Genomic DNA, 15,677 nt, shown 5'->3' on the forward strand with positions numbered 1-15,677 from the left:
TCTTAATTCCCAGGAGTACAGCACATCCAAGGATCACCTAGGATTTATTAATGTGACATTTCCTGGTGTGATTATATCCATACATCCTGAAATTTAAGAACAGCAAATCCATTGTATAATAATCATTCCTAAACTTTCAATTTCAAACATTTATCATTTAAATATTTTTTCTCCAAAATTAATATCTCATGGTTGCTTTCACCTTGGTTGGATGATGTATATAAGAATGAACACAGAAGAGAATCAATATAGCTATTAACTGACTTGCCCACAGGATGTGATAAATGAGGGGCCAGTTTAAATTCTACTAAATTTTCTTTGATAGTATATCATCAGAAAAATCTTCATCTACCTATAGCATTTTTCATCAAGTGCATTTTTTTTAATACTTATGAATGGCCTTTATTTTCAGTTGTAAGAATCTAAATTGTAGAATTATTCATTTGCATTAAGGAAATATGAAATTTCTATTAATATCAAAATTTCAGATTATTGAATATATATTGATGAAATAAGCTGAATGGGATGAGGAAGGGATTTAAAGTGTTTTACTTTAGTGTGATTTTTTACACAATAGGGATTCTGCTATCACAGAGTCAGCTTCTGTTGGATCTCCTGCACTAGTCTTTTCTGATTTCACTAGCTAATCTTAATTTACATATTAAATAAAGATGGAAGGAGCCTCAAAGCTATTCCTGAACCAGTGGATGTGAGGTGCAGTGGCATTTTGTCTGCATGTTAGACAAGATTTCACTGTATACCAACTTTTCTCTTTTGGTTTTCTTGAGAAAGATACCTGTGGTGGGAGGCTTCAAGGAAAGTGGGGAAGATTTTGTGTAGGATTTTGATTGGAATGACTGGGGGAGCAGGACCCTGAGACACTCAGCCTGAATCCAGTCAAACATAATTATGTTCAAGTTTCAAGCTGAGGAGAAAAGCTTAAATAGGAGCTTACCCAGGGAGCCTTCTTAGGCATGAGTGCTAATCAGTGCAAAACTAGTTAACATTGCAGGCAATGTTTATGGTGGATTTTGTTTATTTATTGCAATTTTTTTACCCAGTTTTCCCTTCATCATTGAACATAAATTTCTTTATATTATATGTGTCACTTTTCTAAGACTATATACATTTTCAAAACCATAGCCAGTGTAAATTTTTAATGAAGAACTATATGCATTTTCAAAACCATAGCCATTTAGAAAAAATACAAACCATAAGGAAAACATCTTGAATTGTGTTTAATTTTATTATTTCTAATAAAAAATGTTTCTGTTTTTATTGCTCAGTGTTTTGTAGCTAAGGTAAAAGTTCTAAAACATTTAGCAGTTTTAGAAGTTTTCCTGAAGGACATTGGAAATAATCTTCACTTCAGGTGCAAAGTCTTTCTCCCTGAGTTCTTTCATGCTTTGGTTTTGCTCAGTTTGAGCATTTATGTGCACTTACAGCTTATTTACCTCCAGTGTTAAGCTTTCAAAATTATATTACATCTCCTTGGTCACTCTACAGTTTAGAACAGCAATACAATTTTGGTAGAGTTGAATAAACTGTACATCCTGAGAAACAGGAACAATGGGGTAAACTCTAAACTCAGTAGTTTCTTTTGGTTTAAAGTTTAAATTTTCTCTTTATTTTCTGAGACTTGTTTTCTTTGTGAAATATAAAATAGTAGCATTCTTTGTTGTTTTACTTTCTAACTAGTGTTCAATGTCAGATCTGTCTCTAGCTGGGTGTGTTATTTGATCCAAAGTGTTACTCTCTTTTTTTCATATCCAGCACCTTCTGAAATTACAGCGCTTTTCCAGGAATCTTCTGTAGTCTGGCCTCCTAAAAGGAAATATGATTAATTACCTTCAATTCACTAAAAATGCTTTTCTTTCTCTAAGATTCTTGAGTGTTTGCATTGTTCTCCTGTCTCCTTTTCCCATAGTTTTCATACCTATATTCCCACCAAAACAAATAAACCTGAAGCCAGTAAAAAAAATATTAAAATTGTTTTTCGTATTGGTTGGTTATATGGTAGAAGTTTAGTATATTAGTTGGAGTATACATACATATATATATATATTTATATATAAATATATATATATATATATATATATAATATGGATAGATTATCTATATTTTTATATAATATATATTTTTATATATTATATATATACTTTATATATATATAAATATATGTATGTGTGTATGTATGTATGCATGCATGTCTGTATGTATGTATTATTTTTTTAGGTATATCTTGGATACACCTAAAAATCTTTAGTATCATAATATTGAAGATTCAAACTAACAAACCCTTAGAGCATGCAGTTGTTTAAATTCAGTAGTAGTAGTAATGGTGTGTCAGTGAACTCTGAGCCTCACAACTTGTTTGTGATTGATAGGTTATTGGTACAGGTCTGGATCAATGGCTCTGTGGTCATCAGTGCCTAAACCTTCTGAAATTCTGTTATGTAAGAAACTCTGCTCCACCTATTTAGGTTTAAAGGTGCTTTGTAGAGAACTAGAGTTTTCCACTGGAGACCTAACAAAATGCTGAGCATCCCCACTGACCAGGCAGTAAAATGTTGCTGAAGGACATTTTTTCCTGGTCCAGTGTCACACCCGCATTGCTCTGAGCCCATCAGAAATGCTGGCCCCGCTGTCCCCAGCGTCACAGCTGGACCACCCCTGGGCTGAGGTGCCAGAGAGGAGCCCCAGGGCACACAGGAGCTTGGCAGAGCTGCTGACAGCCACCCCAGGGCTCAGCTCCTGTGCTCATTTTGCCCCCCATGCCCCCCATGCAGCGCTCAGATCCAAGCCAGGGCATCATCCTCCCTGCTGGAATTTCAGCGCTGGGCAGCAGTCATCCTGGCCTGTAGGGATGAAGCATCTATTTCTGATTTGATCCAGTCTTACATGTTTAAATTTGCTGAGGATCTATCTCTGCTAGAGGCGCTTGAGGGCCCCAGCAATATGGAACCAATCACGCTGGAAATACACGAGATGTATAATGTTGCTTCAGAAGTATTTTTTATTTCCTGCCCAAAGCAGCTGCACCAACACATTATATGAAGGTAGGACAAACAAACAGGGCTTGATAAAGAAATTTTTCTTTTTTCAAGCTGTCACTCTTGCAGTGTTGTACTTTAGGTCAGCGATATTAAAGCTGTGACCCAGCCAGCAATGATATACTTGGGAAACTTTCCACACGTGAATCTGACACAATGAATTCTTAGTCATCTGTGCTTCCATTTTCAGTTCATTACTGGTGATAAATGAGTCCCTTATTATGAGAAGCCTAATTTCCTGGTCTCTAGCACTATAAAGGTTTTGGTTTTGTTTTTTAAGGGGGGGAATAGCTGGTACAAAATACAAACCACAAAATAAAAATATTTCCTTCCATTTGCTATTTAGTTGTTTTTCTCTATCTGTCAATGCATAAACTGAAGCTTCTGACAAGGTTGTGTCTTTCTGTCTATTTTTCTCAGAGATCTAGTAGGTTTTTGAATATAGATGTGTAATTTGGTTAAACTTTATCATCTTGATAATCTTATCCATCAAAATTTTTATGGGGCTGGTTTTGTTATTTACCTTGGCATTGTTCTCACCACATTTGTGTAGTTTAAAACTTATTCTTCAGTGTTCATACCTGATTGCTTTGGAATTTGTGCTTGCTTCCAGTTACAGCTCTAATTCTGGATTCCTGTGGATCTATTGGATGTCCCTTTTTGTTTCAAAATTACTGCCTCTAGCTATTAATTCCTGTGCTCAATGTACACAGTATTACAAATTAACAATATTTAGACAAATCTGTAGATCCTTGTAAACCCAAATACCCCTTGCTGTGCTGTATGATTTCTTATCTGGTATTAATTTTGCATAGTTGAATTCTGACAAGATAGAAGAGTTATTGATTTTTCTCCTCCTCAGCTATTTCATTTCATCATTGTTCTATTTTGTCTGGAGTTTAAGTTCATAAACCTGGAGTAATTTTTGACCTTGTGCTTTCTTTTGAGGCTGACATTAATCACACTGAGAAATGAGATTCCCAGCTGGAAGATGCTAAAGAACCATTAGGAACTATTACATTAACTGACCACTATTTTATCTTTCCTGGTTCAGGCTGAGAATTATTAAGTTGATTGGGACATATCTGTATGTTTCATTATGAGCTAGATAGTAATTGCTAATTCTTTATTTGTGGCTCTTTCTCCCACTTCCCTCAAGTATTCACAGCTGTGCTAACAGAGCCCTGCATCCAGTCAATGGGAGCATTTTGCTGCTTTAACAAGAAAGGGCTTGAAGCCTAATATCAAATTTTCCAGGCAAATGCTTACATGTTCCATCATTTGTTTTCTTAAGGATATGATTTTGAGCAGTGAGTAGTCAGCTCAGGTAAACAAAGCAAGCAGGAACACCTGTTGTAGGGCTTCTCTCCGAGGCACAAACTCAAAAACCTGACTTTGGAAAATGCATTTCATTAGGCTGCAAAAAAGCAGAAATTCTTCAGAAGAACTTTACAGAGAATGCCTGAATGATCAAATAACAGAAGAAAAGAAATTCCCTGAAGTCCTTACCTCTAGCATGAATAAAGGAAGACAATTTTTTTTAATCTTTGGATTTGTAAAAGAATTTTAAAAAGGTATTGCTGCAAGTGAGTTGCATTTAATACATTTGGAAGGTGAATAGGAAGGGGAATTCTGGATAGCTTGACTGACTACCATGTAGTATAGATATGTATGTGTGGTTTGATGATGCTTGTAGCTTGCTGTAAATTTATCCTGACAGAGAAATACTGACTGACAGTGCAGTTTTTTCAACTCCATGCCTTTTTACAAGTCACTGTGAATATCTGTTTACTGTGCAAGTCACCTTTTCACTTCACTTCAAAATCCTCCCTGTACATTACCTTCCAAATTCTTTCCTGGTAGGCCACAGTGATTTTAATTATCAACTACAACAGGGTTAAATCTTCATTTTTTTAAATCCTTGAATCACCCCATAGGCTATAGCATACTTTTGCTTTGTACAAAAGATAAGGTAAATAGAATGTGATTGGCTTTAAGTAAGAAGTAACAGGGATCTTTACAGCCTGTCCTGTCTGCTGGCGTTGTGGTCATAGCCAAAGAGCTGGGATGTGGGAGACAAAAAAGAAGGGAAAGCACAGAAGAGCAACAACCAGACATATATCCTCTAAGAAATCCATATGCTAAAGGCATCAGTAATCACAATGTGGCTGAAGTCACTCTTGGAAGGTAGAAAATGTGCTGGAAACAGCAAAATTGTTAAAAATATAGCCCTTTTTAAAGGAGGGGAAGTCAAACCAATTCAGAATGGCTAGGAGTGTCTTCTGAAGGAAAATCAGCTGTGATTCTTGTGATATCAGGGAGGCTTTTTTGCTTAAATATCTGTGTTAACAGGCTGAGTTAATGTGCCAGTGTCTTGCCTTGCTGGGCAGGGTATTAGGTATTAGACTGTTCTGTCTTCAAGCAAGCATTGACACACATTGATTTAGCATTATTCTTAGTGCTGAGCTCTGCAGATAGACTGGCAAAATGCAAATGACACAGCTGTGCTGCAGATATATCTTTGACAACTCACAAGATGACTTTGCATATTCAGAAAAGCAAGGGAATGAGAAAGGACTTTCTCAGCTGTTGGATTGTGTACATCCCCTTCAATATTCATTTTTATGGTAGTTTTAATTTCAAATCATGTCACTGCAAGGCTGCTGGTATGCTGAATTAGTTCCTGCGTTTTTCTTGTTTGTCTGTAATTGTTATTAATGAGGGAAATTCATCACCTTCCCACAGTTCACCACTCAGCTGAAAAATATAAGGGGTAATTAAGCATGGTGGGATTCTTGCTGTGTTCCAGCTCTACAGCAAAGAGCAAGGGAACCCAGATTTCTGCTGCTATTTTGGGGGCAGCTTCTTGTAAAGCAGCTGCATAATTCGACCTCAAAACATCCTTGCAGAGCTGAAACCGTGGAAGAGGAGCTGCAGGGGTTAATGCCTGAAGGACTGGGTGTAGGCTCAGAGAGTTTATTTCAATATTAAGGGATTACAGCAAGAAGTCCAGCAGAGTTGGAGGATTGCATGGGAAGCTTGCACGACCAGTTCTTCAGCTGTACATGGTATTAGCTGCTATTATTTAAATGTCTTGATAGCAGTTCCCACAGCAGTCAGAACTTTCTTGACAAACATGTATATTTACTTGGCAGAAAACAAAAAAAGGGGTCTTCTGAGGGAGAGAACATTTCCTGGAGCAAGTTAAAACTCATAGTTTGCAGTGAAGAGAAAATACTGGTATGAATAAAATGCTGGTATGAACAAATCCATGTCAAGTACATCTTATGCATATGCCATATTGAACATAGTCAAAATGACTGGTGAGCACTTAAAAAAAAAAGTCATTTATTTCTGCATTTTCTGAAGAAGCATTGCTTGTTACCTTGGAGTAGAAAATTCTGTTGTAAATCTTGTTCTCCCTCCCTGGAAAATGGCTTCTTGTCCTAATTAATCATCGTGCCTTGCACAGGCTACTGATGGGTCTCTTATCTGCCCCTGCAACAAAAGCAGCTGGGGCCACCACCTGTTAACTCACTTCCGGCACCATTTAATTAGCCTGAGTGGCTGTTACCTTCAGATTTGTCTGGCAGGGAAAGAAATGGCAGCAGATGCCAAAAAAGAGAGTGCTGCAAGGGACAGCCCAAGAAAGGCAAGGAAAAGCCAGAAAAAGTCAAGGGGCAAGGGCAGGTAGAGAGAGAACAACAGGCAGGGTTGGCAGCATCAAAGTCTTGCATGCAAACTTGCTATGCTCTCTGCCAAATTTTAATTTTTGAGAAATTCAAATGTTTCTGTGTGATTGGATTCATAAAGTCACTGATCCCACATAGGACTTCTGCTTATGGCTCTGATACTCAGTAAAATATGTTTGCTGGATCTGCGTTGAATTTGCTCAACACTTTTGTTTATTACCTGCTGCATAAATAAATAAATTAGAAAGATACAACAAGGTTGTTTCCTGCTTATGCATAATGAAGTCCTCACTCATTTACTTTTTGTTCTCACTTAAAGGCTGTTATTGAGTGAAACAACCTTTATTGTGAAAACAAAGGGAAGGAAAGGTTTTTAAACAGCATCCTCACTGAGGTTTTGTCAGAATTTCAGTCATACACTGTTCTTTGAAGATGAGCAAAAAAGAGATACTCAAACTATTAAATGTTTTATTCTTCCTTGTTTTAGAAAAAAATCATTTCTAAGGGGTTTATTTTACACTACAAGTGCTCTTTTCTCATCAAAAGAATATTTTGAGTGTAATGAATAATATTTCTGTACCCGTAAGTGTACATTCATTTTTAAGACTACTTATTGAATTGCTAGAATATACTTGTACAAGATATTAATTAAAAAACATCCTTGTGGATTTATCTACCATTTACTTGAGCCAAATCCTCCCATTAAGGACATTATGGGAGAGCAAATTCCTGCCTTTTCCCCTTAGCTTGAATCTCCCTTAACTTCTGAAATGAGGCTGCTGAACAGTGTAAATTTTTAATGAAGAACTACTTATTACTTGTGGAGACTCTTAGCTGATGAAAGTGGTCATAACTTGCTAAATTATCCAGCTTAAACAAGTTAGCTGGCTGAATGTGCCAGTCTCTAGAAAGATGCTGTATTAAGTGTTATGAAAAAGAATACTTCCTTTGAGCTATTATGACATATTGGTGAGGATATTAATCAGATTAACAGGTTTCTGATACAGACCTGTGAGTGTTCACCGAGCTGTGATAGTCTAAATGTGGCATAATTATTCCCAATTCTGCACATAGCCTGAAGTTTTTCCTTGTTGTTCCAGATCTGAAGAATAGGTCTACATCCTTGAAAGCTTGTCTGCAGTTTTCTAAATAAACATATTCTGTTAGATAGTACTTTCCCTGAATAAAATTTGCTTCTTGTGGATTTAATGATTTGACTTTTATCATAAGTTCTCCTTTGGGCACTATCCCTAGTTATACTCTGAGAGCATAAACTGTTTTGTCATTGTGTACAACCAAGTGAAGAAATAGGAATAAATTAAATATTCTATAAGACATATTATAGTCTATTTGTACTGTAACTCCAAAGAAAACCTAGAATAAATCAAAAACACTGGAAAAAAAACTCTGCTGCTAATTTACTAATTTAGTTCCTCGTCTTAGGCTGTGGTTTGATGCAGTCCCAGTTGGGCTTTTTTTCTGATGTCTCTTCCTGAATTCATCTAGATCGCTAGAAATGAATCAATGGGAATTGATCCAATTTGTAGAACACAATTCTAATATTGATAGTAGTTTATATTCATTTGCTTCATCCTAATCTTTTATTAATGCTCATTTCCAAAATGCTGTTCATGCTGTTTCCTTCCAGTTTTGTACCCCCAATCTGCTGATGAAAATGAAATTTAGAGAAGCATAACAAGAAATAATGAAGTTATAAATTTTGGAATTAAATATGGGAACAGTTACTATTTTTTGTAGTCATATGTTTTGCAGTAGGTGACTTTAATTTCAGATAAGCAAAGACCAGTGTAGAAAGTCAGACACGTGAAATTCTTACAGAAGTAAGAAGTTGAGTCTTTTCAATTTTTCTTTATGTCCACCAGGAGGCTGGGCCAGGGCATCAATACTGAATGATCTGGGGATTTTTAAGGATGCATCATCAATAAAATGTGTCATCCAGATATATCTCCTGGTTCGAAAGAAGCAATAACTGATGGCATCACTTTCTCTTACCAGTGGGGAAAAAAATCACTGGTGACTTTTCTATGAAGAGAAGAGCCATGGTTAAAAACATGTTTAATATACTTTTTGAAGTTAGGATTGTAAAATGTACTTGAATATAAATAGCTGTGAAAAAAAGTGTGTCTGTCTAGTTAGAGGTCTTCTAGGAGCCAAAAGAATAAATAACAATAGTAAATATTTACTATTTGGATTTTCTAAAATTTTGAAGAGCTAAAGATAGGTATATTAAAGCATGAATGGTGTGGCCATCCAATAAAATGGAATAACTTAGAGATTTCAGTAGAAAGTTAATTAGAAAAGGCTCCTCACTATCATGTGAATCTGTGCTCTCCAACTGCTATCAGCACCTAAAATTTTTCTGAACTTGTATGATTATGCAAAATCTTCTTTATGCTTGGAAGGGGTCAGGTGTGCTTGGGCTGACTAAGCCTGAAAACATTCCACCAAAAAGCTGGAGCTCTCAGTGATGGTAAATTTAACATTCTCCTCTCAAGTCCAAGTAGGTATTTGTTGGTTTTTTGGTTGAGTGGTTTTTTTTTTTTAATGTCTTGCCCAACTTAATGAATGGTGGCTCTGTAAATTTCCATGGAAAGAGGGAATGAGATTTTTTCACCATGATGAGGGTGTTGTCCCTCTCAAATGAAAAGCATCTCAAATGCTCCTGTAAAAGCAAAGAGTAGTAGCAATTGCTAAGGGGTTCTTGATCCTTATTTTTTGTTACTCAAGGCTTCACTTTTCAACTTCCTCTTCCCAAATAAACTGATTTGGGGCTACATTAAAAAGGGGGAAAAAAAAAAGAAAATGAGAGGAACTAATTTTGACTTGTTTCTGAAGTTTTGCATACTTATAGATAAAAGTATTTTTTCTGTTGAATATTTTTTTGCGAGGAGGGGTGTGCTGTGTTGGTTTTTTGGGCATTTTTTGGGCTTCTTTGGTAGTTTTTGTTATTTTGATTTTTTTATTTTTTTTACATAATGAATGAACCAATTATGGCCTAGGAATCTTTTTAAAGCTTAAGCTTTATTTCAGTGAAAATGGGTTCTTTTTTTGGGCAGTTAAGAAAAAATAGAAACCTTGGTTTAAATATTTCTTGTCTGATATAGAAATTCAACCAAAATGTCCAACCACATTGGAGAGATTTTTTTTTAAGGGGAATCTCTCTCTTTCACTTCTGTTAAGCCTCTTAAGGACTGGTTATGACATTTCTTTGAGGGATCAGGCACCAGTTTCAGCCTCTGCTTTGACTCAGAACTGTAAATTCTTCATATGTCCAGTGAATTGTTCTTGGGTTTATAGTTAATTTTCTTAACATTTTCTGGCATTGTAACAAGTTCAAAAAGTATAATGATGTAAAAATGTTTATTATGTTTAGGAGAGCCAAGTTGAAAATTGCCTGATCCTACAGCATGGCAGTAATAAGAAATACATCATGTCTTAACATTCAGGATTTTTACTAGCCATTCAACAGAGTGCCTTCACAGCAGTCCTACAGTGAAATGTGTTATTTAAGTCAACACTACTTACCTCTGTTAAGTTATTACAGAGACTCCCAAGCAAAGCTGGAACTTCTGACGGAGCTGAAATTAAATTCAGCCCAGCACAGAGGGCAACAGCCCAAAATGTAGCACTTATTGTTCAATGAAATGGGTAGAATTCATCATTAGTAAGTCATTTCCAGCCAGAGATCATAATTTAACATTAGTTGAATATAATTTTCAATTTCAGTTGGAAAATTAGCATTTCTCAAAGAATGAGACAGTGAGCAAGGTCCGTATAGTTTTAGATTGTAAACAACAAGTGCATTGTCACTAGCAGATACCATGTAAGTATCAGTAGTGTCAAAAAGAGAATAATTCCCTCCCTCATTTACTTTTACTGAGTGATTGGAGCCAAGACTTGCAAGCCTAAATAGCTCCCAGTGGTTGTATCCTGGTTTTTACAGCTGCTGCTCTCCTAGCCTGTTGGCTTTATTGAAGTCACAGCAGTTCTCTATTGGAGACTGATCCTGTTAAACTCCTAAGGGGAGTTTTGAGCTTTGATAGAGGGATTTGCATTGGTTGGTTGTGAGATGGTGTGAGGAGGATGCCCACTGTTTGGAATTCCATCTCCGAGGGGCTATCTTGGGTAAAAAGTCCAATTCATTGTGCAATTATATTTTGCACATGAGACCAAACATTCCAGTGACACCCAGGACACTTCCAGTAGCTTTCAGTGCATCTTCTTCCCCCTCAATCATTTTGAGCAGTGTGTGGTTAAATCTCCCAGAATGCAATCAATCTCTCAGATGATGAGCAGCAGGTTCGCTGGTTAAATTTGGTCTGGGCTCCCTGTACTCAATTATAAACCCTTGCACCAAAAAAGGTAGGCACAGCCTGTGCCACTTAAATTAATAAGAAGACCCGTCCTTCTGTCCTTTACTGCAGTAATTTAAAACTTTGACCCAATCAACCCCTGAATGCAAATGAGTGAGCAATCTGGAGAAGGAGAGTGTTGATCCAGTCAATCTGCAGCCATTTTCAGAGCAGATTTTAAAGATGTACGTGACATTGGCCATTAGTGAGCCAGCAAAGATGAATGGGCCAATAAACGAACATATTTCACTTCTTTCATCTGCCAAGATGAAACATCATCTTGGTGTTCGGCTGCTTTTTTGTTGTTTGGTCTTTTATTTTCTTAATTTGCGCGACTGTATTTTGAAAGGCATGCTATTAATCCTTTAATTGACTTTTCTAAAGAAATATTTTTTTTCCAATAAGTATCCTTGAGTGGGTTGGTCTTGAGGATTTTGGCTTTCTTAATATTTTTCCTTTCTAACTCATTAAAAAGATTCTGATTTTTAAAGATATTGTCTCTAAGATTGTTTAGAAAACAAATGGAGAAATGAATGCTTGGCATTGCATTTTAAAAATGAGAATGACTGAGCTAGTAAAATCCAGCATGCAGAAAAAAAAGTCCAGTTTTTTTCTTTTTTCTAGTTTTGTTTCATATACAATTGCTTTTGGTGTTTTGTCAAAGTTCAGAGTAATTTTTAGCAGTGTGGATTTTGTTGAAAATGAACAGTTGAAAATGAACAGTTATTTTCAGTCGTTATAGAAGTCCAGAATATGTCTGAGAGAGCAAAACATGTCTTTGCAATAATTAATAAATTATCTGACACCTGTCAACACAGAAAAAAGGAGAAAAGCAGCCTATTGTTGTGGCAGTGTTATTTTTGCAAAGACATTTGATTCTTGAAGTTTTCTTCTGAACAAAATACTAATGTTTCTATTTGGTTATTATGTGTTGAACAGTACACTATCAAAAGTGAAATAGGAGTTAAGTTTAATGAGCAATTTTACGTTGAGAGTAAAAGGGGCAGTGACCTTGTCGACAAATTCCCTTGAGTTGTGCTGTTTTGTTTTCAGAGCAACGGGGATTTAATTCTTTTTCTTGTTGTTGTTTGTTTCGAATTATTTAGTTCATCGTTACGAGTTGTATTCATGGTGTTTGCTTTGTGGCGTTTGGGTCTGCAATTGATTGCAATTGGTGGTGTTTTGATCTACAATTTATCCCTTAAAACATGTCTTCATTTATGAAGCTCTTACAACATCTGTTCATTTATGTGTTCAGCTGACCAGCTGCCTTCCCTTTTTTCCCTTTTTCCAGTGTGACACGAAAAGGGACAGATTCCTTGCGAGGATCTTGTTGCGCAAAGCGCATCTTGGTGATGCTGAGCCTCTCCTTTGGCGGAGGCTGAGCCCCCATCCCCTGCCCCATCTCGCAGCCCCTCGGTGCTCGCCCAGCCCCAGCCGCCCCCCTGCCTCCTCCCCACAATAGAGGTGAAGTTCCCTGGGTCTGTAATTGCCAGGAGATGAAGCGATGATGGGGAGTGATCACAGTCAATAGCTTTGATTAACAATAAGGTGGGAAATTAGCGATGCTAGCATTCAGCTCCCCTGCCCTGCCGTCCCCATATGCTCCTCTCACAGCCTGTGCTGGCTGCTTAGCAGGGTGGCCACCGTGCCTGGAGAGCTGCAGAGCGACACTGGCACAGGGGACAAGAGGGGACAGCTTTTTGGGGAGCCTGGACCATGCTCTCACAGGCTCATCCACGCAAGAAGGGGAAGGACGAGGTGCGCCGTGCGCTGGCACTGTGGCTCTTGCTGTCATGTGTGGATTTAATTGTGTCTGGACGTGTTGTGATCAAAATGGCAACTCCTGTTACTCCTGTGACCCCATCAGCAGCTCTGGTGTTGTTTCCGACAGACTCCGAGGACGCAGAGAGGGGGAACGACAGCGGGACGCCACTCCCCACCTCTGATCACGGCGACAATTCGCTGGGCTACACAGGTAGAGTGCACCTTTCCAAAATATTCCTGACTGCCTCCTCCTGGCGCTTCCCACCCCATCTGCCATTGCCACCTGTACACGTTCCTTTAATCATCTCTGCTAGCTGGCTCTCTTCCTCCATCGCCTTTAGAAGTTCAACGTTATTAGCGCTGTTGGGAAATATTGTTGTGCCTTTTAACTAACCAAGAGTGTCCTTGTGTGTGTGTTAGTACATGTCAATGATTTAAATGTTTAAGTTTGCTTTGTTGAGACAATGCACCCATTATTTTCCTTTGAACTGTATATATTAGTGCATGAGGCAATGTATCATCTCAAAGAAAATTTTCCAAAGACCAAGGGGATTTTTCCATATGTTTATTTGGGGATTTTTTTTTTTTGCTTTGTTTCTGTTATAAACAAAAGTAAAATACGTTGCAGCAGGGAAGAAAACCCAAATGAGATTAAATGTGATGGGAGAAGAGTGTGTTTCATTGACTTCTGCTTTGCATAAACTACAGAAATGTGTCTCTAGGCCAAATAAGAAAAGCCACAGAATAAGCAGCACCATACAGCAGTGATCTCTGAGGAACCCAATCCTGTAACTCCTCTGCAGCCTGAAATGTTTCCCAGCTCCAGGAGTCACTGACCACAGCCCATCTCAGCTGCAGTCATGGGTTTTCATGAACTACTGGTTGTCCAGTGTGACTCAGATATTCCTAACTAAAATGGTCTTGCAGGGTACAAGATGAGGATAGGCAGGTATATAAGAGAGAGAGCAATTTCTTGTCTATTCATAAAACTTCAGGCCCTGTTATATGCCACTTACAGCGATTGCAGCTTTCATCACCTGCCCCTCACAATCATCTCTGCATGTGGTTTAAAACCTTGACACATAATTTTATTTCAGTTTGAAATATTTTTTTTCTAAAAAGGAAACAAAAAAGTAAAGCGATACAAATTTTGCCTCAGTCGTGATAGATGCCTTTTTAGGAAAATATCACATGAATCCTGCTGCACATGGATTATTTAGACTTTTCTACATTTTGAATACTCCTATTAATTTTGTTCTAAATTCTTCCCCTTGCATGCTCCAAGTTCATTACATGTTCATTTCTGATGCATATAGGATCATCATATTGACAAAATACAGCTTTAAAAATGATTTTTTTCCTTACTGTAAGTTAGACTTATGCTTTCAGAAAACAGGGATGGGAATCATGATCCCTGGTTCTTATGTTTAAACAGCCACTAATTCACTTGGAACAGAGTGTCAGACTCTTTCAATAATAAACAGGTTTAGTTTTACCTGGAGATCAGCAGTCAGTTCCCCTCCATCCTCCCCACACATCCCAGGTCTGGGGCTGGTGCTCTACAGGCAGATTCCTGCACCTGCCAGCCCCACACCTGCCCCATATGCACCCCAAAACCTCCCTTAGGCACCACAGCAACAGGGGTGAGGATTTAGAAGGAGATTCCATCCTTTTTTCCACTGGAGAGGGGCTGGAGGCTTTAAGCAGGCGCTCCCATGACAAGTGCAAGGGAGGGGGATGGCAGTCAGAGGGTGCAAGGGCTGCAGGCACTCCTGCTCCAGTATTAAAGGCAAATCAGGCAGTGTTTAAGACAATACCTCCACTCTGAGCCTGGGGGTTTGGGACAGTGTCCCAAACAGAGCACAGACCCCTCTGCATGTGGCACCCCCAAGGATCCTTGTCCTGTTCCGAGGTGCACACAAGCACTGCATCCCAGCATCCCAGGAAAGGCTCTGCAGGGCACTGCAGCTGTGTAACCTGCCTCTGAGGGAATAATGGGGTCACTTGAGAGCACTGACTAAGTCAGCCCTGCCCTAGCATCTCCCCAGAGGCTCCACTTCTCAGCTCCAGGCCATATCTTAATAGGTGTTTTGCAAGTGGGCAAAAAAGTCAGGATCGAGTTAGAGGCAAAGCTGAAAAAAAATTAACACCTAGAAGATGACTGGTCTTGTTTAATTGGATATTTTGTGCCTCTATTTGAATGAGCACCAAGAAAAGGAAAGACGAAGTTTTTCACATTTAAAGATTTAATGATCCAGTATTTTTTCTCCTCTATGTAATAGTAATCAGTAGCACTGTGTGCACACCTTAGTTTATATGGAAAAGCCCTGAGGTATTTATTAAAATTAGTCCAACAGGTTTCTCTAGTAATCAGTAAGAGTTTAAAAAATAATACTCATTGGAATGCAACCTTATAGGTAAAGTTGCCTTTTCTTTTTTTCCCCTCCTAATTGTGGGCTCATTCATATGGGCCTAATATGGAATTCATGGATTTTACAGAAGAATTCTTAGATAATTTTTGTTCTCTCTTACCTTTAGAATTCTATTCTTCAAAACAAAAACCATTCCAAAAGCTTATTTGTACTGAAAATTCTGACTCCTTCCTAAATATAATAACCCAAAATGTTTCAGATAAATTTGAAGTTGTTAATACATTTCCAGATCATTACAACATGGAAATTATGAACTTCTGTTTGCTTTCTCATGGCTCCCAGTATGTTATAGGACTGAACTCTAGATTGTTTTAATCATTATGGTAAAGCAACATCCACTAGACAAGACACGTTTTATAG

General features: G+C 37.9%; 1 protein-coding gene across 3 annotated transcripts in view; it reads left to right on the forward strand.

The window, feature by feature from the left end:
* The window catches only part of ROBO1 (roundabout guidance receptor 1), a 680,447-nt gene that overhangs the window by 311,848 nt on the left and 352,922 nt on the right, over nucleotides 1-15,677 (forward strand). For 2 of the 3 annotated variants that reach the window (XM_058043544.1, XM_058043535.1), the window contains one exon: nucleotides 13,013-13,096. The exons of the other annotated variant lie outside the window; for it this stretch is intronic. In XM_058043544.1, the coding sequence (XP_057899527.1) occupies nucleotides 13,013-13,096 (84 nt within the window). The remainder of the gene's footprint in view (nucleotides 1-13,012; nucleotides 13,097-15,677) is intronic. 3 annotated transcript variants of the gene reach the window in all.

Source organism: Melospiza georgiana, chromosome 2, assembly GCF_028018845.1.
Source record: "Melospiza georgiana isolate bMelGeo1 chromosome 2, bMelGeo1.pri, whole genome shotgun sequence".
Taxonomy (NCBI): Eukaryota; Metazoa; Chordata; class Aves; order Passeriformes; family Passerellidae; genus Melospiza; species Melospiza georgiana.